General features: G+C 40.7%; 1 protein-coding gene across 1 annotated transcript in view; it reads left to right on the forward strand.

Annotated features, from left to right (window-relative positions):
• Positions 1-22,667, forward strand: part of SPAG17 (sperm associated antigen 17) — a 250,107-nt gene that overhangs the window by 26,812 nt on the left and 200,628 nt on the right. Inside the window, exons 2-3 of the mRNA XM_025288015.3 lie at positions 6,249-6,389; positions 6,979-7,065. Coding sequence (XP_025143800.3) covers positions 6,249-6,389; positions 6,979-7,065 — 228 coding nt within the window. The remainder of the gene's footprint in view (positions 1-6,248; positions 6,390-6,978; positions 7,066-22,667) is intronic.

Raw genomic sequence — 22,667 nt, forward strand, 5'->3', positions numbered from 1 at the left:
CAGGATAGTTGGATGGCATCACTGACTCAATAGATGTGAATTTGAGCAAAGGTCCAGAGATGGTGAAGGGCAGGAAAACCTGGTGTGCTGCAGTCCATGGGGTCTCAGAGAGTTGGACACAACTGAGCGACTGAACAACAAGGACGACTACCACACTCTTGGACAAAGTCAGAGTGTGTTCAGAGAGGGTGGTGTTGCTGCAGGAGACAAGAATCAGGTGTACATTCTGGACCTAGATGACCCATTTTATGTGTGGTTCCTTCTCTCCCCACCCTACTCTGATACCTTCCACCCTAAAATCAAGCCCCTAAGAATGTCAAAGGCATCTTAAAAGAGAAAGGAAGCATAGAATTTGCAGCCCGTAGGCAATAGGTGAAAGGGAAGCGGGAACTGCCCACCAATGGCCTTTTTGATGGGAGATGGGAGAAAGTAGGAAGAAGGACAGAGGTGGGAGGAGTCATTTTTTAGTCAGCACGTATGTGTATGTGATTCTCTGGCTTTTCCCTCCTCTCAGAAAGAGCTGCCTCCTTCCCCTAGCTGCCAGTCTGCCTACTGGTCTGAGTCACTCCCAGGAAACAGATCTTAGCAGGGGGATGGCTTAGCAGGGTTTGGCTTCCCACACCCTTGTTACTGACCCCTGATATGAACCATGTTAGATCAGATCCAGTCTGTTTTTCTCCCAAAGGACTTCAAGGTTAGGGACTGTAGGTCCTGCTCAGCCCTGACATTCTAGGACTTTATGATTCCCAGGGTCAGATTTCTTTCTAAGCATCTTCTCTGTTGATTAACAGATATTTACATAGAGAGAGCCCTGCTCTGTTTTGCATTCACTGCTGGGCACTATGAGCTCCAAAAGCACATAAAACAATTTTTCCAATCTAAAGGGCTTACAGTCTCCTTGAGAAAATGTGACAGTTCTGTGAAATAATTCCTAAATAAGGAACACTTATAACAGCATGGTGATGAGATGCCAAACTGTAGCCTTTGTAATAAATTGTGAGAAACCTATAATTAAAGAAGCATCCATGTGCTGTGCTGTGTTTAGCCACTCAGTGGTGTCCAACTCTTTGCGACCCCATGGACTGTAGCCCACCAGGCACCTCTGTCTGTGGGGATTCTCCAGGCAAGATTACTAGAGTGGGTTGCCCTGCCCTCCTCCAGGGGATCTTCCCAACCCAGGGATTGAACCCAGGTTTCCCGCATTGCAGGCGGATTCTTTACCATCTGAGACACCAGGGAAGCGAACTTATTTAGTAAAGACAGTCAAACTGCATCCCGGTCCTTTGTATTGTTCTTGTTTGTTACATAGCAATGTGTACCCAATTTTTAACTTATATTTCCAACTCACTTTACAGTTAGGATCCCCTTTTAACAAATATGATTATAGCAGCCAGTTCAATGTAATAAAAATATTTCTTCTTCTGGCCAACAGCCCATACTAACACTCCTTTGCTGATGGAGATCCAAGACTCTTTTTGAAGGAAAAACGCTGTTATGAGAAAGACATTCACAAATCCCTGTCCATTAGGCAGTAAATCTACTTAACAAAAAGGTTATCCTTTCAGCAGAGTATTGACATAAAGTACAGGTTTGCATATCTGCACAGTGTTAAATAACTCTCAACAAAAACCTGAATTTTTCAATGTTGCATTGATTTTATTTGGGGCTTTATAGGGCTTTTTGCTTCATAGAGCTCCACAGGTTCCGATCAGTTCTGGGTAGAGGACTGAGGGAATCTCACCCCGATCATCCAGGACAGCAGATCCCCTGACACTAGCAAAGGACGCAGAAGAGAGTACATGCATATCTGCCCTTGTCATTCCCTGTACCAGCCAATCAATTGTGCTAACAGAAGGAAGAAATCTCACTCTCATTATGGAAAAACTACTTTTCACTTACTTTTTTCAATTTATTTTATTGACGTATATTTGATTTATAATGCTGTGTTACTTTCTTCTATACAGCAAAGTGATTCAGTTTTACATATATGTATATATATTTATACATATATATACATATATTCTTTCTACATATTCATTTCCATTATGGTTCATGACAGCATATTGAATTAAGTGCCCTACACTCTACTACTTTTCACTTACATTTGAAGGGGTTTTGGTAATTATATTAGAATATAGGAATGCCTAAGTAAAAGTTGGAGAATTTTCAGTGTATGAAAGAAAATTTGTTATGACTCTACCGTGTGTCTCTGGGACAGTGGGTTTATGTGAGCAGCCAGATTCTCTGCATTTACTTGAGTACTTTCTTGCCGTAGGAGTCGGGCATGTGTTTGGGTTAGGGCACCCTCCTGCCAGGCTTCAAATTAGGTGAGGCTGATAAAGTAAATAGAAGGTAATGGATTGTGTCCATTCGTGACTTCATTCCATCCTGGGAATGACTTTATCAATAACTACTCGAGGGCAAGACTTGGCACTAAGCATGTTCAGTAGATGTCTGCCAGCAATAGAAAGCTGATTTTATTCTAAGGTGTTTGAGATGTGCCAGACTGAAACCCTCTTCCCTCACTGTTGGATACATCTAGTGTAGTTTTCCGAAGATGATTAATGGTTTCTTTCTCTAGGCTCATGCTGCTAATTACACCCAAGCTTCTTGAACTGCCTTAATCAAATTCGCACACAGGTAGGAACCCTGCAGGACTCAGGAGTGTGATGAATCAGGTTCGGTGTGTTGCACTTTCATTTGTCCTTTCTGGTCAACACTCATTTTCTCTGTGCTCACTTCGTTTGCTGCCCTGTGAACTCAAGTTTAAGGACTGTGCTTAGTTGCATGTTAGGGTGGGATACCGGTGGAAGGGTGCATTTCAACAGTATTTTGCCAAATTTAAATTGGGTTTAATTTTTTTTCCAAATTAATTTCCTGTTTTTAATACTGCAGCCAGATAGGAGAGATTTGAAATCTACCATTATCCTGAAATACTAAGAAAAAAGTTCAAAATTTATATTTGCCGAGCATCACTTAGTTAACGAGTCTCCTAATTAGACACAGTTGGAAATGATTGCTCTCTCTGATGAGAGTATTGTGTGTTTCCTGGCATCTCGCTGCCCCCTAGTGCAGAATGCCAGTGAGAGCATCCTTCTGGGCAGGCAATCTTTGTGTTATTACTCTCTGATCAGTCCATTTCATGCTTCCCTGGGTTCTGGTGATGTAATCAGACACTAATCCATGATTCCAACAAAGTCCTTGGTCGGTCCTATTTTGCCAAATAGACTCAATTTTTAGAGTAGGTGTTTGGTGGGCTTGAGAGTGCAGAAAGTAGACCTCAACTGAACTCTGACCCCTTCCAATGGAAACACTTGGCCTAGCTCCCAACGGACCTTGCAGAGAATTCTGAACGTGAACAAATCTCCTCCTGCTCTAGTGCAGGCAGTCTGTCACAGGGTGATCACTGGGACCCCAGGAGTCTCAGTACCTCGCCAATAATCAGAGGAAAAGATTTTGTGTCAAGATGCACTCCTACAGTGCAAAGCAACAAGAACAATGGGCTTTGAGAGAGAGACAAGCTTGGGAAAATTTCCTCAAACTCTTTTAGCCTTTGTAAAATAGTTTTTGATAAAAAAAAAGTAATCTTAGACATTTTAAAGTTTTAATACATCATCTATTTTGAAACCTCTATATACTTGAACATGTGATATAAATCATCCTCTATTAGGTATACTGTGGCCAAAATAGCCATTAGGTGCAATTTAAGGATTATGGAAAGGCGCTCAGAACCTAAAGGCTTGCTCTCAAAACTGTTCTGAAATAATCACAAAATTGTGAGCCATGTATGTGGTCTCCATGAAGTTCTGCCAAAATGACCTTGAAACAAGCTGTTTAACTTCGTTGGGCCTCTGTTTTTCCATCTATAAAGTATTAGTGCCCCTATTTAAAGGGATTACTTAAGGATTCAATGAGATAACATATGCCTGACACATGGCAGATTTCAATAATTGTTACCTCCTACCTCCTCCTCTTTCCCTCACCTTTTTTTTTCTTTTTCCGATCTGAAATAGTCAGCACCTGTCTCGAATGCCAGACACTAATGGGTAGATGGTGGATTACGATGCCCTCTTTGTGAATTGTCCCCAAAGAGCTGAGAGGCAGCCATTTCTCGTCACCATTAGCTTTTGAAAATTGGCTAGGAAATCTGTAAGAGGGTGTGGGATAAGCGGGTAAATGTAGCCATTAAAATCTTCAGTGTAGAAACTATAACTCATAGGAACATCAAGGCATTGCCTGTTCAGGAACTTCATCTACTTTCCTAAGGAAGGAAAGATTTTTCTTCTTTACTGATGATTGTCATTGCAGTTTTGACTGAGGGAGCAGACGAGAGGAAAGAAAAGTTATCCAATGTGGAGAAAGGTCGTTTGGTGATTATGGAATTTTTTTCCAGTTATAAATATCACACTTGCTTTTCAGACTCAGGCTATTTGAAAAACAGATGCTCAGTCTTCCTATGGTGAATTAGTCAACAAAAAAAGATTTTAAATCCAGTTTAACAGAAGGAAATGCAGAGCCACACCTACATGCATGCTTGTACATGTACACAAACACAAATACACACTTTGTAGATTAAACAGACATTTTTATGCTTTTATGTGTGTTATTTGTTTTGGTGGCAACACTGGAAATTGTGTGGGTTTTGCTATGTGGTTAGGGTTAGTGAGTTCCCATGCAGAGAAGTAAGAGACATTTAACAATAGTCACTCTTTGATGGTAAAGAAGAATTTGTCTTTTCTCCCATCTATACTCTAGTTCTTATCATTACCTTGACACATGAATTGGACAGAAACCCAGAGAACCATGGAAAAGTATGTGTTTCATTAAATTTCTATAAAATCTTTCCAGATCTTCTTAGACAATATTCTGGAATTGACCAAGGGTGAATTTTACTCTGTTTTTATCAGATCTCTGGAATGGAGCTAGAGGAAATCTTACATATGCCTCTGTCCAACCCCTTTATTTTATAAATGGAGAAACTAAGGTCTAAAGAGGTCGCAGGGCCAGGGTGTCCTCCCTTATTATTGTCTCCCTTTCCTGATGAATGTATCACATTTGCTTGGTCCATCTCCCCAAGGCAGTGAGTGTTCAAAAGCAATAGACCTGATTTGCATGAGTTTGGCTTTCCTGGAGAAGGCAATGGCACCCCACTCCAGTACTCTTGCCTGGAAAATCCCATGGACAGAGGAGCCTGGTAGGCTGCAGTCCATGGGGTCGCGAAGAGTCGGACACGACTGAGTGACTTCACTTTCACTTTTCACTTGCATGCATTGAAGGAAATGGCAACCCACTCCAGTGTTCTTGCCTGGAGAATCCCAGGGATGGGGGAGCCTGGTCGGCTGCCACCTATGGGGTCGCACAGAGTCAGCCACGACTGATGCGACTTAGCAGCAGCAGCAGCAGCAGCAGCAGCAGCACCACATCATGGGAAAGTCAGTCAATTCCATTCCTCATTTCCTCCAGAGAATTGCTTCTTCCCAACAAAATTATAATAGAAAGGGATTACTGAATAAATATATTGTTTTTTAGTAACTTATTTTTTTATTTGATGAAACATTTCATGTTCAAGTTTAAAACTGCAGCCTATTTCTTGAGAGTGAAAAGAACTCGCATATGAATTAGCAATGAGAGTGTTGTGTTTACATTAGGAGGAGAATATGTGTTCTAGTTCGGTGCTTTACAAAAACTAGATCCATGGATGGTGAATAGTGAAAAATATTTTACATCAAAAACTCTGGGATTGAATTTTACCTCATGTAAAAAAAGCCTATTTGGCAACTCACTCAATATTACCAAACAATCAAAAAATACTTATCAAGCTCCTCCTATTTTCCTAGCAGTGTTTAGAGTCTTATGATGTATCAGGGAACAAAACAAAGATTCCTGCATTGGAAATTTTACATTCATGCACATATGTAACATACAGATGAACTATTGCTTTCCAATACCAAAGTATTATTGCACAGCATTATAGTGAAAATGTGTCATTTAAAAAATTAAAAACTGTCTTCTTTAAAATGTAGGTCTAGTTTCTCAGGGAAATCGCTTTTTGGGCAAGTTGCATGAAATTTGGCACAACACTGCCGCCTTGTGGCTGCTTGAATCAAAAACCCACATACACCATAAGGTCAGCCTGTCTTTAAAGTAAGGTTTCTAGGACTGTTACCCTGTTTGTCAGTGGAAGCCTCTGACACAAAATTACCTCGCCAGGAGTACTTAGAACCTGATTCCTTCTGATTTTGTCACAGAACGACTGGAAGGGCTCCATCGCTTTTGTCGTTGGAAACCGGATCGAGGACGAGGTTCTCATTCGCGCTCTCACCCTCGCTGTCCAAGTCCCTCAGCGCAGACTCTTCAGTATTGTCTCCTGGCAAGACATCGTCCAGCAGGTACCTGTCCCTTCTCACCCCGACGCCCGTTGGAGACGTCTTTCTTAAAATAATAAAGTAATGAAATCAATAAAACTAACACATTCTTGGGCGGTTTGGTAAGTTTGGGTGCATGACTTTGCTGAAACACTTAGCTAGAATAAATTTGGAAAGATCTAATCTGGAAGTGGTTGTTTTTTGTTCGTGAATGCTGCCCTTTTAGCATCCATTCATTCAACAAAAATGTCTGAGGTCATACTAGGCTCCATGCTAGGTTTTGTGAGGAATTATTTAATAAAGGTCTCAATAGCAATAAAAGACTAAACTATTTAATGTTCCAAGGAAGGCCATAACTAACTGGAAAAACGAAGCCTCCAAAGAATCCTAGCTGTCAGAGGTTGGAGGAGAACAATAATGCAGAGAAGTTCTATCAGATGGCACATCCTCATACGATTACTAATGGCTTACCAAAGTGGCTATAAATATTTGCACTAACTGATGGCTATCTCTTCCCCAATCCCTCAAGTCACCTAGGTACTTAAAAGGAACATCTATCTAAGTATTCTTTAAGTAAGCCCTTCTTTTTCCTTATGAATGAATTTTCTTACAGGTCAATGGATCAAGTGCACTTTTTGGAAGTACATCTAAAAAGGCAAAGAAACCTGTAGGTGGTAATAATGCTCCCTTATATTATGAGGTAGGTAAATGTGTTGATTGAAGACATTTTTGTAATTTTTTAAAAAACAAGAATTGAAGTAATAATTTTATAGTCATTTTTTTAAAAAAATTAATTCATTTTTTGATAGCAAATCCCCTCTCATTTTTGGGGCTGTTTGTTCCTAATGTTGGGCATGTAAAAAAATCTATTTCCCTTTTAACAAAATCCCCCTTTAGGAAAAAAGTTGTCCCACATTGTCTACACTATCACTGTGTCCAATTGAAGACTATAAATCAGCAATGTGTATATATGAAAGTGTTGGGTCATACTTTTTTATGGTAATTACTGAGTGTGTGATGGTATTAAAGGGGGTCGTGTTATTGGTGTATTACAAAGTGTTAGTTTCACCAAAGAAGCAGCGTAAAAATGCCCCAGAAAGTGCTTCCTGCACATGACAGAGAAACAACTGGAATAATTTTCCATCCATTTGTGAACTTTGTGTACACTTCACATTCTACTTTAATCAGTGTGAAAATAACAATAATCTTCAGATTAATGGTCCATTCCGCTTCTAGCAGATGCAAAAATCTGGCCTGGCTGGCCAGTGGGTTTGTGCAAAGGACTTAGAACTCAGGCTCAGTACAAGGGCTTTCCTCTTACCCGGCCTTGTTAATATCCAACTTACAAGAAACTGTAAAAACCCAACAATTAATTCGAATATCGCTTAAAATTTGTCAGGCACTATTTTTATGACTCTGCTGACCAAAAGCATAAAGATTTGGGGATCTTTCAAAACAAACTTGTTTGCACTTTATTTCAGTGATGACTAATAAAGTTTTTATGTGTCTCGGTTCTTGGATGGTTTCATAATAGGCTCTGTAGTGTTGCCTGAGTACTATCTGAACGAGCTCCCCTGGATTTATTTACGACTGCCAATACTGTGGGTTTTGTAGCATTAACTCTTGCTGCACTACCCCTGCTGTCATGAAAAACTCGTTCTGCACTGTTAAGGTCAGAGAACGTGCCTTCTATCTTTTGTTAGGATGTCCCACATGTGTGTGCCCAAGTTGAAACATTATGTGATACCTGGATTTAAAATATTGGAAGTTTTCTTCTGAAGTAGCCATAGAAATCCACGTCCAATTCTCAGGCCTGGGATCAATTAGCCCCCCCTCCCCCTCCCACCCAAAGGACTCTTTCTTCTTCAAAGATGCTCAGAGAAAATCAGGGATGATAACGGGCCAGTTTTTACATCTGATGTGGACAGGCTTCTTGACTTGGATGTGGGATAGCCCGATGTTACAGACCCAGAGTTCAATTAGAAAGCCATTCGTCTCCAATCTGTGCTGTGACTCTGAGGAGGCTTTACTCGGAGGAGGTCCATCTCACATCTGGCTCCCCCACATTCTTCCAGGGGAGCATTTGGGCAACAAGCTTCCCACACCGGCTCACAGAATGGTTTCAGAAGAAAAGGGAAGGCAGGATGCGCACCACAGAGATGGACCTGGGGTGCACCAGACCTGCATTAATGTCAGTCACTGTAGCAAAAGTGGATCCAATGAGGGCTCCTGGGTAGTGTCAGCCAAGGCCAGCATGCACACCTGGGGAAGAGGGCACATCTCCAACCTTAGTCCCTCCATACTTACCAACCTCAGTCCCTCCACACTCAGGACCTGTTTTGGCCCCTCTTCCCAAGAGAAGTGAAATGCTACAACCAGTGCCTACTGAGAGTCTCAAGGCAGTTAGGAGTGGTGGCCATGAAAGAGGCCCAGAAGCCAAACTCTTTGAGGACCTCTGGACCTTCCAGGCATGCAGACAGCCTGCTCTTAGCTCTACTTCTGCTTAAAATCTTTGGAGAAGGCAATGGCACCCTACTCCAGTACTCTTGTCTGGAAAATCCCATGGACGGAGGAGTCTGGTAGGCTGCAGACCATGGGGTCACGAAGGGTCGGACATGACTGAGCGACTTCACTTTCACTTTTCCCTTTCATGCATTGGAGAAAGACATGGCAACCCACTCCAGTGTTCTTGCCTGGAGAATCCCAGGGATGGGGGAGCCTGGTGGGCTGCCGTCTCTGGTGTCGCACAGAGTCAGCCACGACTGAAGCGACTTAGCAGCAGCAGCAGCAGCAGCAACTAGGACAGTGGCCGCAGGTGAATTCCTCAAGAGCCCGTTTAGGAAGTCTTGTATTTTTCTTCTCAAAGGAAGAAAAGATAATCCAACAAAATTACTTCTGTTACATGGGAAATTCATAGAGTTCTGTTTCCTTTTAAATCTCCACTTTGGAGGAGGGAGAACTCAAAATAGATAATATAAAGGCTAAGCACTGACACTGACTTCTATTTGTAGGATACTCTCATCAGCCTTAAGTCAGAGCCTCTTCATTCCTACTTTAAACACAATTCTAACCTATTTGGCTTTCTGGTTTCCCAAACTGCGGTCGATTAGGAGCAGAGCATTCAAGGGAAACTTCACTCTAATGCAGTTGATCCATGAGTAGTAAAAGAGTGTCAGAACCACATTACATATTTCCAATAACGACTTGAAATGTCTGGGCCAGCAAAGACCGCATTCCACAGTGATTTGCTCAAGCTTTCATTTGGATGGCTCGGTGCTATGTACACACAGCCTCGTTTTGAAATTATGTAATTTCCCCCTGAAACTTGAGAATTTCATCTAGCCACCATACTGTGTTTGTGAGATAGTCTTTATTTATAAATTATCATTCTTTGAAAACATGCTTAGGTTTCTGCTAATGTGATTCCACAGAGACAGCGGTCCACGTGTTCTTTCGCCTTCTCTTTAGGGAAACTGGTTTTGCTCTGGAAGGAACTGCTCCAAAGACCCATGTGGGAATGGAAAGAGAATTTGCCCCTTTGTATACGGTCTCAGGAATGTTAGTTATCACTTCATCATTCTAGTAGTAGTACTGGTAGTATTTCATCATGAGGATGAAGATGGTCGTGATCCCTTATACTGGCATTACGTATAATTTCCACCATGTAATTCTATATGAAGATGTGTACACATATGAGAATGGATATACAGACATTTCTTGCATTATTAGCAGCCAGTTTTACTAAATGCCAAACAATAAATACATTCTTGTTCAAGCACTAGGTGTCAGACTATCTAGACAGTGGAAGGAGTGGAATATGAATAGTATACAGATCCTAACCTCAAGAAGTTTAAGGATTAGTTAGGGGGAAAAAAAGAAAAGAAAATAGACATGCCTGACATAGAGTAGGTATTCAGTATATGTTTGTTAAATTGTATCACACAATGCAGAAAATTGTCAGTGAAGTCTATGAAGGAGAAATGGAGTGTTCTGGGCATTTCACAGAAGATGAGGTTAGGTTAGCCTAGGTGGTGAGAGCTAGAGGAGCCTTGCAGAGAAGGTGGCATTGGAAAGGAAGTGGAGCTGACAGTTTTCATCTTCTAAATATATTTTCCCAATTGACCCATACTATAATTAAAGTTATATGCTATATATATACGTACATATATATCCCCATTTTACATAGAGGGCAATGGAAGCATAAAGAAGGTAGGAATTTTAGAAATTAGAAAATTTGAGGAAATTGGATTTGATGAATTTACCATAGTTAAATACATAGCCTCAGATTTTTGCACTTTGCCACATACCCAGTCTTCTTTCACTGGGATCAAAGCTGCCCACCCTTGGGTAGAGATAGGTCCTGACTTTCCAATGTGGGGACATTCTATATAAAGGGAACAAACAGCTCAAGCAAAGGAACAGGAAGGGAAGAGAAGACAGACTGCACATGTACTAAATTTGTCCTTACATGGTGCCATGTGTACAAATTAGGAATGTATATGTGTATGTACCTGTACATAGCTTAATTACAACTTTAAAATCCTAAAGGTGGAATTTTATGTAAAACCATCTAAAACACTGGGAAAAAATCTATGCTTTAATATTCATACCTGCATTTAAGTTTATTCTCTAAATGTGCACAAATATTTTTGTGTGTGCTTCATGGTCCACATAATGGACTTCCCTGGTGGCTCAGATGGTCAACAATCTGCCTGCAATGCAAGAGACCCAGGTTCAATCCCTTGTTGGAAAGATCCCCTGGAGAAGGGAATGGCTACCCACTCCAGTATTCTTGCTTGGAGAATTCCATGGACAGAGGAGCCTGGCAGGCTAGAGTCCATGGGGTTGCAAAGAGTCAGGCACGACTTAGTGACTTTCACTCACGCACTCATTCATGGTCCAAAGAGAGAATCTGACCTGTTCATTGGCCAGTATACTCAGTTCTGACAAAAACCAAAAGGAAAATATTGATGGACATTCAAAGCCAACTGAAATGTTATCTATGAGAAAGCTCTGTGTGTATGAAACATGCAAAAATTCTCCCATTTGTGACTAAGGTATCTCAGCATTTATAAGTTCAGTCCAGTTCAGTTCAGTCACTCAGTCATGTCCAACTCTTTGCGACCCCATGTACCGCAGCACACCAGGCCTCCCTGTCCATCACCAACCCCCAGAGTCCACCCAGACTCATGTCCATCGAGTCAGTGATGCCATCTCATCCTCTGTCCTCCCCTTCTCCTCCCGCCCCCAATCTTTCCCAGCATCAGGGTCTTTTCAAATGAGTCAGCTCTTTGCATCAGGTGGCCAAAGTACTGGAGTTTCAGCTTCAACATCACTCCTTCCAATGAACACCCAGGACTGATCTCCTTTAGGATGGACTGGTTGGATCTCCTTGCAGTCCAAGGGACTCTCAAGAGTCTTCTCCAACACCACAGTTCAAAAGCATCAATTCTTCGGTGCTCAACTTTCTTTATAGTCCAACTCTCACATCCATACATGACTACTGGAAAAAGCATAGCCTTGACTGGATGGACCTTTGTGGACAAGGAAATGTCTCTGCTTTTGAATATGTTATCTAGGTTGGTCATAACTTTCCTTCCAAGGAGTAAGCATCTTTTAACTTCATGGCTGCAATCACCATCTACAGTGATTTTACAGCCCCCAAAAAATAAAGTCAGCCACTGTTTCCACTGTTTCCCCATCTATTTGCCATGAAGTGATGGGACCGGATGCCATGATCTTAGTTTTCTGAATGTTCATTCAGCTTTAAGCCAACTTTTGCACTCTCTTCTTTCACTTTCATCAAGAGGCTCTTTAGTTCTTCTTCACTTTCTGCCATAAGGGTGGTGTCATCTGCATATCTGCTGCTGCTGCTGCTGCTAAGTCGCTTCAGTTGTGTCCAACTCTGTGCAACCTCGTAGATGGCAGCCCACCAGGCTCCGTCATCCCTGGGATTCTCCAGGCAAGAACACTGGAGTGGGTTGCCATTTCCTTCTCCAATGCATGAAAGTGAAAAGTGAAAGTGAAGTCGCTTAGTCCTGTCCACTTTTCATGACCCCATGGACTGCAGCCCACCAGGCTCCTCCGTCCATGGAATTTTCCAGGCAAGAGTACTAGGTTGCCATTGCCATTGCCTTCTCCCTGCATATCCCTGCGTATCTGAGGTTATTGATATTTCTTCCGGCAATCTTGATTCCAGCTTGTGCTTCCTCCAGCCCAGCATTTCTCATGATGTACTCTGCATAGAAGTTAAATAAGCAGGATGACAATATACAGCCTTGACATACTCCTTTTCCTATTTGGAACCAGTCTGTGGTTCCATGTCCAGTTCTAACTATTGCTTCCTGACCTGCATACAAATTTCTCAAGACGCAGATCAGGTGGTCTGGTATTCCCACCTCCTTCAGAATTTTCCACAGGTTATTGTGATCCACACAGTCAAAGGGTTTGGCATAGTCAATAAAGCAGAAATAGATGTTTTTCTGAAACTCTCTTAGATGTAAAATTTTCAGACTTTGACATTGTGGCTTTGATAAATAAGAAAGAAAAAAGTACCAACTGGTCAAAGGGATCATTTACCCAACTTATCTGAAATCAGAGTCAGCTGTCTTAAAAGTTTTGTATTGCGCTCCCTAGTTCTTATTTCATAATGGTGATTACTGTACCTCACTATGGGAAGCGAGACTCTGTCCACACACAGACTGTGGTTTATGTGCCTGTCTCTGACTTATTCAGAAAAGACAAATCGGGTCACTATACAAACAAAATCCCAACAGTCTGCTGAAACAAAGTCATCCATAAAGAATAAAGGTTTTTATATCCTCATTTATGGCTCACTTCAAAGAATAGTCAATTCTATACAATAACAAACATGGACAATCCTAAACTTCATGTAATACATTGCAATTTTACAAATACAAATAATTATTAATTTTCCTCTTTACCCCATCAGTAAAAAACAAAACCTTTTTTCAAAGTATATTAAGATGGGCTTTTCCATTAGGAAATAATTTGGGGAGATCATTAAATGTGGAAAGCCTTTTGTATCAACCAAATGCAGTTTAAACAAGTATAGGATGCAAATTTTTATATCTTCAGATCTAATTAGTTTCACCACATTTTTAAAGACACTTTTCTAGTACATTGGATTAGAACCCCCAGAGGTAATAGTTCCATTTTTTGATCCCTACTCCTGCGTGTGTAGACATATTTCTCAAATTTTTCCCCAACATGTATTCATAATAACTCACAAGTAAGGACAGAGGCTTAATTATTATCTAGTTTCCACCCTTTTCCAGATTCCTAATGTGAAACTCATTCCTTAAACAGTGCCTTGAATTAAGTCTATTCGATAGAATTGTAAGCCCTTGTTTTGGGGGGTGGCCCTTGTCAAAATGAAAAATGGAAAACTCATGCTTCAGAGATAGGAACAAATAATATGTGAACACATTTAAGAGGTTTGAAGTTATTAAAATGGCAGATCTACTGGGAACAGAGAGAGCAGTATGTCATGGAAGGAACGAAGGGAAAGCGAGACAGGAAGCATTCTCTGGCCTTTTCAATCCTGTGTTTTAAAACAAAACTAAAAAATTCAGGAAGAATTGGAAGGTAGCCAACCTAATGCCGTTATTTCATAGAGCTTAGGGACACACCAGGAAATTACAGGCCAGTTAGTTTAACTTCACTTGTAGGGAAAGTATTAAAAACTGCTGCAGGAGATCAAGTAAAAGGATGCTTAGAAAAGCACAGCTTGATTAAGACAAGCCTGGCCAACGTGGTTTTCGGAAAGCGAAGGTCATGTCTTAGGAACTTGTTGAAATTCTTTGAAGCTATTATGGCCAGTATAGTCTTCAAAGAGCACAGAGAGGCCCAGGGTCTGCGTATCTTTTCTGTCCCACATCAGTCCTTCAGGGATGCTTAGAGAACATGGCCCACATCAGGGCCTTGGCACTTTAAGGTTTAGAAACCACTATCAAAATAGCAGAAAATAACCTCTGATGGAACATTTTGAAAGCTGGAACCAATTAATACAACCCGATATTTATAAATGTAAAATAATGACTTGGAACAAAATTTAGGAATATTGAGCTGTAACAAAGAAGTACTACGCTGGGACTATAAAAACAATCTAGGGATTCTTGTGCCAAAATGTGAGCTTTGGAGGCATTTCTCACCCAAAGAAGGGAAAATGAGGAGAAATCACAATACTAGAAATGTTTATAAAAAGTTATGAACAGTTACAACTGAAAGAATTTTGTTAGGATGGGGAAAAACAGTCAGATGGGTTATCAACTCCGAGCCTCCACGTTTTGGAGGCCAGAGCAGTCCAGCAGAGAAGGTAGGCCAAGCTGCTAACTGAGGAGCAGAAGGTCAGTGCTCCTGGAGTGAAAATATGTCTGCTTCTCACATCAGAAACCTGAAGTTCTGTTTTCAAAACAAAGCACAACTCAAGCAAAGACATCCAATTCGTGCCCCCAGCTCTCTCCCACCCCGCGACCCAGGCAGCTGGCCAGGCCTATGTAGCAAGTAGTCAGAAGTCAAGAAGGAGGCAGGTGGTACCCAAAGTTGAGGACCCTGGGATCCATCAGCACGAAATGCACATGTGTGAGGATTGGGGTGCTGGTTAGGACCTTGGTCAGTGGGAGAACTGCTGGGCAAGGCAGGAATCCAATCAAGGATTCCAGGGCACAGACATTAGTGGAGGAGCAGCCACAATAATAAAGCGAGGTTCAAGCGGCAAAGAGTGGCCATCATTGCTCTTGCTCGGGTGGGTTTGGAGCCTCTCCAACATGTTACACTACATGCCTACCATGATTGGAAGGATACTGGAGAAGGAATCATAAAGACAACCTCATCCGATTCTTGTATCTAAGACTGCCAGTAAACCCCCTTTATGTATGGTAATAGTAGTTACTGTCCATCAAACACTTAATTTGTACCAAGCATTGTGTGCTGGGTGTTTAGTATCTATTAACTAACCTAATCTTCTCAACAACTTGCCAGGAGATAATGAGAAAATGATGAAAGTGAAACTCAGGCAGGTTAAGTACCTCATTAATTTGGAAGCCTTTTTTCCTTCCCTGATGGCTCAGACAGTAAAGCACCTGCCTGCAATTCAGGAGATCTGAGTTCAATCCCTGGGTTGGGGAGATCCCCTGGAGAAGAAAATGGCAACCCACTCCAGTACTCTTGCTTGGAAAATCCCATGGACGGAGGAACCTGGTGGGCTACAGTCCATGGGGTCGCAAAGAGTCGGACATGACTGAGCAATTTCACTTTCTTTTTGTTCCTTCTGCTTGTCTTACACAAAAATTGAAATTAGTTTAGATTCTACAAGGGGTAGTTGCGATTGCACATTTCTTGAATACAAGCTACTGTCAGTAATGAGAATTAACCTCTAAGTAGTTCTGTGTTTATTACTTTTCCTACTACTCAGGCAAAAACAATGAAGATATACTAGCAGATAATGAAGGTGCTGAAAAATTCTAGTTATTTTGAGCCATGTTGATGAGTGGCTTCTGCTCAAATGTTTGGATCAAGAGAAATTTTTAATTCTTATAACTAAGATTTATATGGTTAAGGCGACTGAGTCTTTTCCTTGGAAGAAAGAAGGAAAGATGGGAAATGAGAGAATGTAGTGCAAATTTGTCAGAGATGAAAGTGTAGAAAAAAGATCTATCTGCTGAAACTGAAGCTCTAATACTTTGGTCACCTGATGCAAAGGGCCGACTCATTAGAAAATGAGTCGGGAAAGACTGAGGGCAGGAGGAGAGGGGGCGACAGAGGATGAGTTGGTTGGATGGCATTGCCAACTCAGTGGACATGAGTTTGAGCAAACTCCACGAGATAGTGAAGTACAGGGAAGCCTGATGTGTGGTGGTCCATGGGATTGCAGAGTTAGACATGACTTAGCGACTTAACACAAACCAATGACTGAGAGCTTAAATTCATCTCCAGAGTGTCTCTTACTAGTTTGATGAGCCCTGTACCCAGGAGTTAGATGCACTGATCCAAACCAGACTGCATGGGCTCATATGCAGGTTCTACTACTCATTAGCTATGTAATCTTGGGCAAATTATATAACTCTGCTGTACTTCAGTTTTCTCTTTGTAAACTCAGCGTGGATGATGCTGTCTACCTCATAAAGCTGTAATGATGATTAAATGAAACAGGAAATAGAAAATAGCATAGTGCTTGATCTAGAATAATGATCCAATAAGGGTTAGCTGTTATTATTATTTTTAATTTCTGTCCTCGGTTTTAGTGATTGTTGCAGTTTTGTATTCCAGAAAACATGAAAGAATTGAAATACCTATAAACAGGGATTTTTAATTTTTGTGTGGTAAAAAATACATAAAACTTACCATCTTAACTATTTCTAAGTGTACAGTTCAGTAGTATTAAGTATATTTGCACTGCTGTGAAGGAAACCTTCATGACTTTTTCATCTTGATAAAACTGAAACTCTGTATTCAGTAAACACCTCCTCACTTCCCACCTCCAGCTCCTGATAATCATCCTTCTTCTATCTTCTTTTTCTAAAAATTAGACAACTCTAGATACCTCATATAGGTAGAATCATATAGTATGATTGTTTTCATCTTTAGGGACTGGCTCGTTTCACTAAGCATTGTGTCTTCAAGGTTCATCCATATTGTAGCAAATGTGAATTTCCTTCTTTTTTAAGGCTGAGTAATACTCCATTGTATGTATTTACCACATTTTATTTATCCACTCAGTCAGTGGTACACAGGGACACAGCTTTGGCTAAATGATCAAGTGATAATTAAGGTTTAAGAAATGCTTTATTTTATGCATTGCACAAATATTTGAATTTCCAGTAGTAGTAGTGTTATTTGCTCAGTCATGTCCAACTCTTTTCAACCCCATGGACTGTAGCCTGCCAGGATCCCGTGTCCATGGAATTCTCCAGGCAAGAATACTGGAGTGGGTAGCCATTCCCTTCTCGAGGGGATCTTCCCAACCCAGGGATCAAACCTGGATATCCTGTATTGCAGGCAGATTCTTGACCATCCGAGCCAGCAGGGAAGCCCATTTCAAGGTCTATCATGTACCAAATCTATGGTTGAGTGTATCTTAATGTATAAAACAGATATAATTTCCTGCCCTCAGAGAATTTACTTTTGAATGGGAAAGGAGAGATTAAGCAAAAATCAAATAAACAAACAAATACATACACTAGCATAAGTTGCAATACTTGCTTTACATCAGAAGGAATTACATGGAAAAATACTTTCAACTGAGTGTTTGGAGATAAACTGAAAGATGAAAAAGAGCCAAGTGATAAGAGTCAGGGAAAATTATTCAGGCCGAGGGAACAGCTTGTGCAAAGAATTGGAGGCAGGAAGGGAACAATGTCAGCCTCTCAGAGGAATAAGAAAAGCCAGTGTGCTTAGAATTTCATTAAAGAGAGAAAGTGTGATAGAGAAGTGGGCAGAGGCTGAATCTGAAGGAATTGATAGGTCCTTGTCTCCAGGGGATCTTCCCGACTCAGGGTTTGAACCCAGGTCTCCCGCGTTGCAGGCAGATTCTTTACCATCTGCTGCTGCTGCTGCTAAGTCACTTCAGTCATCTGGGCTAAGAGTATATTAAGGAGGAAGAATCTGCAGGATGGGTCCCTGAGATGGGAGGCAGGAGGGAGAAGAAGATGTTGGGGTGATTTCAAAGCCCAGAACTGAGAAGCTGAGTAAAAATATCTTCTTCAATATAAAAAATTGAAAAAGATTAAGTTTGGGGAAAGTGTGGAAGTACAGTTTGGAGTAAATTTTATGTGTCTGAGAGATGTTATAGAGGAGAAGACAAAGAGGAAGTCAGCTTTTTTAGTCTTTTTCATTCTTTGTATCTTTGCCTGTCTAGCACAGCGCTGATTCACTGAAGAGGTGTTTGTGGTCTGAAGAAACCAACTCGTTAATGAAGGACTAGTGAGAGTTATTGGAAGGCACAAATAAGACACAATGGACCATTTCAACAGCAGTCGTTCGGGACTATTTCCTGGGTACTAGAGGCTTTGGTCCCTTCCATTTCCTCTTTTTTTTTTGGTTCCGTATCCCACACAGTGGTTTTCTAACTGTGGGTAACAGCCTAGCGGTTTACACAGATATTTAGTTGGTGGCAACTGTGTGTATGTATGTGGTTTGTGTTGTAAATATTTCTTCTTGCTATAAATATAGGTCCGAAAAATTTGAATAAAATAAGACCCTAGAGTCCTCTAAGCCCATTTCATGTTTCCTTCCTTTTGCATCTCCCTAGACTGAAGATGATGGTAGATATTCATCCCAGCTCAGTCCTCATGCAGCAGACATTTACAGAGTGTCTATTACAGTCTGGATAAATGGCAAATTAGGCCTGGGCTCTTCCCTCAAGAGCTGGTAGTCCATCATGTTGTAAACAATATGTTTGTTTCTTGCTATTTCATGACATTTTAATACCTTGTAGCAAGTCTGATGTAAAAGTTATAGATTTAATCCCTGGCTATAATTGAATCTGTTATTCATTGAGACCTGTGGCTGACCTCACTTATTGTTCACGACTTTCAGCCAAAGGGGTAATGGTCCCCAGACAGGGCATGTTGGAAAGACGAAAGAGGGAGGGGCGGAGCAGTCACCAAAATAGTCAAAGATGCACCAAAGATACAGACAGCCTTGATTCCTTAGAGGCGGAGAATGTGTAGCTGGAACTGAAGTATGGTAACAATTTTCATGCTTCTACATATTTTTAGTGTGACCTCTATTTCTGAAATTCTCTCTCCTGGATCCTTGGTAGCAAGGAAAGGAACAAATACCAAACTAAAGGTGATAGAATAGACTAATAGAAATTCATTTGTATTTACTGAAAAGCAACTGCACATATTAACTCAAAGAATATTAATTTTAAATAAGTGGATTTCAGATAGCTATTTATATATTAAAATCCATCCATTCTTCTATTTCACAAACATGACTAGCCAAAAAACCCCAAAACACTCAAAACTGATTAAGTGTCCCGATCATGTAAGTTATGTAAAATATAATTTCTATATTGCTTCAAAAATATATTTAAATACATAATTACAAGTTTAAAGGTTTGAAAAATAGAAAACCAGTCCTACAAAAATTCTTTCCTGGAAAAGGTGAAATTGTTCAATAAATCTAGTCCTTTAAAATTGTATCTTTCAACTTCATCCTTATTTGGATAACAATGCTCATTACCATTTGAAATCTATAGAGTGCTTATCATGAGCAAGGCCAATAGAATACCCGGCAGAGTACCGTGTGCTTCATCAAACATTCCCAAATGAACAAATTTATTATTATTTGTGCTAGCCTTAATCAAGTCTTTATATGAAAAAGACAAACTCAGTCTGGGCTCACTCACTCATTGGGAAATATTTAATTAGATGATATTGAAGATGATAGGAATGCATAATTAGTTTAGTTATTCTCAACTCTTACAGTATTATTCTTCCATTTATTGCTGGAGCTGCAGAGAGACAGAGCACAGGCTAATAACATGTAACCTAGTCACAGGCCACCACTGCTGAGTCCTACTAATTTATGAGGAGCTAGTCTTGTATTACATTCTCAAGGATTCATTTTAGGAATATTATTGAGAGGGGGGGAAAAAGGATAGATCCTATCTGGATTTAATGCAAGGGGCTAATATATTACTTTTTGTAACTACTAAAACTTCAAGGACTGACAGCAAATTTCTGATTTGCTTCTCCTCTCATAAAATGTCTGCTTTGAATTATGCAGAAAGAATTCTTCTTTCTGCCAACTTGTTTCAATCCCCTGTACAAAACCATCCACAGAGCATTGTCAGGGGTTTCCCATAGAGGTTCATTTCAGGATTCCTCAGTCATTGGAGGAACAAATGCATACACACTCACACACACACACACATACACACACACACATATTTTCTCCCCTTTTTGGAGCAAGCAAAGGAAAATGAATTGGACTGGTAAAGTCTGTGTATGGTACTTTCTGAGAGCAGAGACAAGGGTGAGTCATCAGATGGTAGAGGTTTGCGAGTCCTGTTTTATGTATGCAGGCCCGCCCTGTGTGTAGGTGGAGCGGGCAGTTGCCCTGTGATGTGATTTAAGAGGTGCTGGAAGTCCTGCCTGTCCAAAAACAGCCCCCGCAACGCCTGAGTTCAGGCATAGTGTCCGTAAAACCTTGGTTCAGATGAAATGAAACTGCCTTTTCAGAATGTTAACCCATTATACCATTTTCCTAGCAGCATGCATTTATTTATCAGAAGTAAAGGCTGGGCCCTTGAGGGGATTTTCAGTTGTGCAGGGACAGTGGGGGAAGGAGTTAACAGGATCCCAGGCTTTGGGTAAGGATGTGAGTCCTAAGAAATAATTTCTGCATCACCACTGAGCGAGTTTGTTAAAACTAAACCTCTTCCACATTCATTCAGTCAGTCTTTTTTGAATCAATATTTTATGGAACATGGCTTTTTATAAACATGCAGTGCTTTTTATTGGGACCTTATTAACAATAATAATAACAACAATTCACATTTGGAAGATGCCTTTGAGAGTATAAAATAGTTTCACACACAATGTCAGATTTGATCGCAACAGTATTATAAGGCTGACTTACCTTTTATTATTCTCCAGTAGCCAATGAGCCAAGAGTTTCACAGAGGTTAAGAGACTTGCCCTGTGCCCACAGCTGGTAATGTCAGAGCCCCATGTTGGAACCTAGACTCCAAATTCAGGGTTCACCCTGTTACTTCAAGCTCTTTGAGACATAGTCTCTACAGTCAAGGAGCTAACAGTTAAATTTAACCAACTTAGTAATTCATCTGAACAAAAGAGCCAGCTCTCGGAGTTTTCCCTAGTGTCCCTACTGAGAAAGTGTTTCTCCCTGGTCTTAAAGTTTCTAAAAGGACTGTGCCAAACACAGGCTTCTGAGGGCATGCATTTGGCTTCAGACATTTGAGTTAGGCTTTGTCATTCGCGTCATTTCCAGGGCTACAGACATTCCCTGCTTAGAATACTGACCCCTCTGCACAAAGTTGTAAAATGTAATAAACCAATTATACAGGAAAAATAAAAATATGAATTGGCAGATATTAACTTAGGATTTTCTCTAGAAAATTTGAATAGATAAAAAATCAGGGTAGAACTTGATCAGGCATGACAAAGTGACTATAAATCTAGAATGTCTGTATCAAGCCACACCTACCTTGCTCCATAAGCAAACACACACATCTCCATCACTGTGGGTGATGAAGCCAGTTTTGTCACAGCTCTAGCTCGTTCTTCTTCAGCCATCTTGCACTTAATTCAGTTTACACTCCTTCTTCACCAAGTGCACCCCGTTAAATAGAGTTATGTAGAATTTAGACTTAGATGTTCCCATTTCACAGCCAAATAACCCTGTTCAAATGCCATCTCTTTTGTGAAATCTCCTTGGATTCCCGTAGGCAAAGTTCATCTTGCTGTGTTGTATTGTGGTTGTTTGTTTTTATCTGTCTCCCCCTGCTTCATAGTGAACAGCATAAGCATTAGAGGACATGTGTTATTCATTACTAAACCCCAGTGCTCTAGGCTAGCAATCCCAAGTTATTTTCATCACATATCCCATCAGTTTAAAAAAAAAAAAAAAAAACAGCATTTTTTTCCATGGATGTTGTGTGTGTATACAGAGAGAGGGGTATGTACAAGAATATGAATTACAAATATCATAGAACATTATAAAAAAAAATAAAAGGATTAAAAAGGACAAAAATAAAGGCAAATGTCATCAGAGGTTCTAATTTTTTTGCCCTCCTGGTGGATAGTCTTGCACATGCCCAGGGCTGCATTTGGAAACTGAAGCCACTGATTTTCACACTTTGGCAGGACACTGTAAATGTTTGTGCAATGGGTCTGTGGAATGAGTCTCTGGCATATCAGGCCCTTCCCCTGACACCAGTCACTTTCTCAATTAGTGAACTGGCTCCAAGTGCTTTCCCAGCTTCTGAGCACCCTGGCTTGGCGAGAGGAGGGCTGGCTGGATGTCAGACACACTGGCTGTTGCAGGGTGCCCTTATACAAGGACAACCCACACGATGTGAGTGAAGGGCTGTGTGATTTGTATGCTGATTCTTTCATTCAGTATGTATCATATTGGCTGTTTACCATCTGCCCATCACAAAGTTAATTTCACCCTTCAACCCAAAAGACGGAGATGGAAATGAGCAGTTCTATTACCATGTGATAACAAAGAAGTTATTGAAAGTGCATTGAGTGCAGAGAGCAATGCCTAAATCTTTTGAAAGTTTTGGAGGAAAGGTTTTAGGAAAAT

This window comes from Bubalus bubalis, chromosome 6 (assembly GCF_019923935.1).
Source record: "Bubalus bubalis isolate 160015118507 breed Murrah chromosome 6, NDDB_SH_1, whole genome shotgun sequence".
Classification (NCBI taxonomy): Eukaryota; Metazoa; Chordata; class Mammalia; order Artiodactyla; family Bovidae; genus Bubalus; species Bubalus bubalis.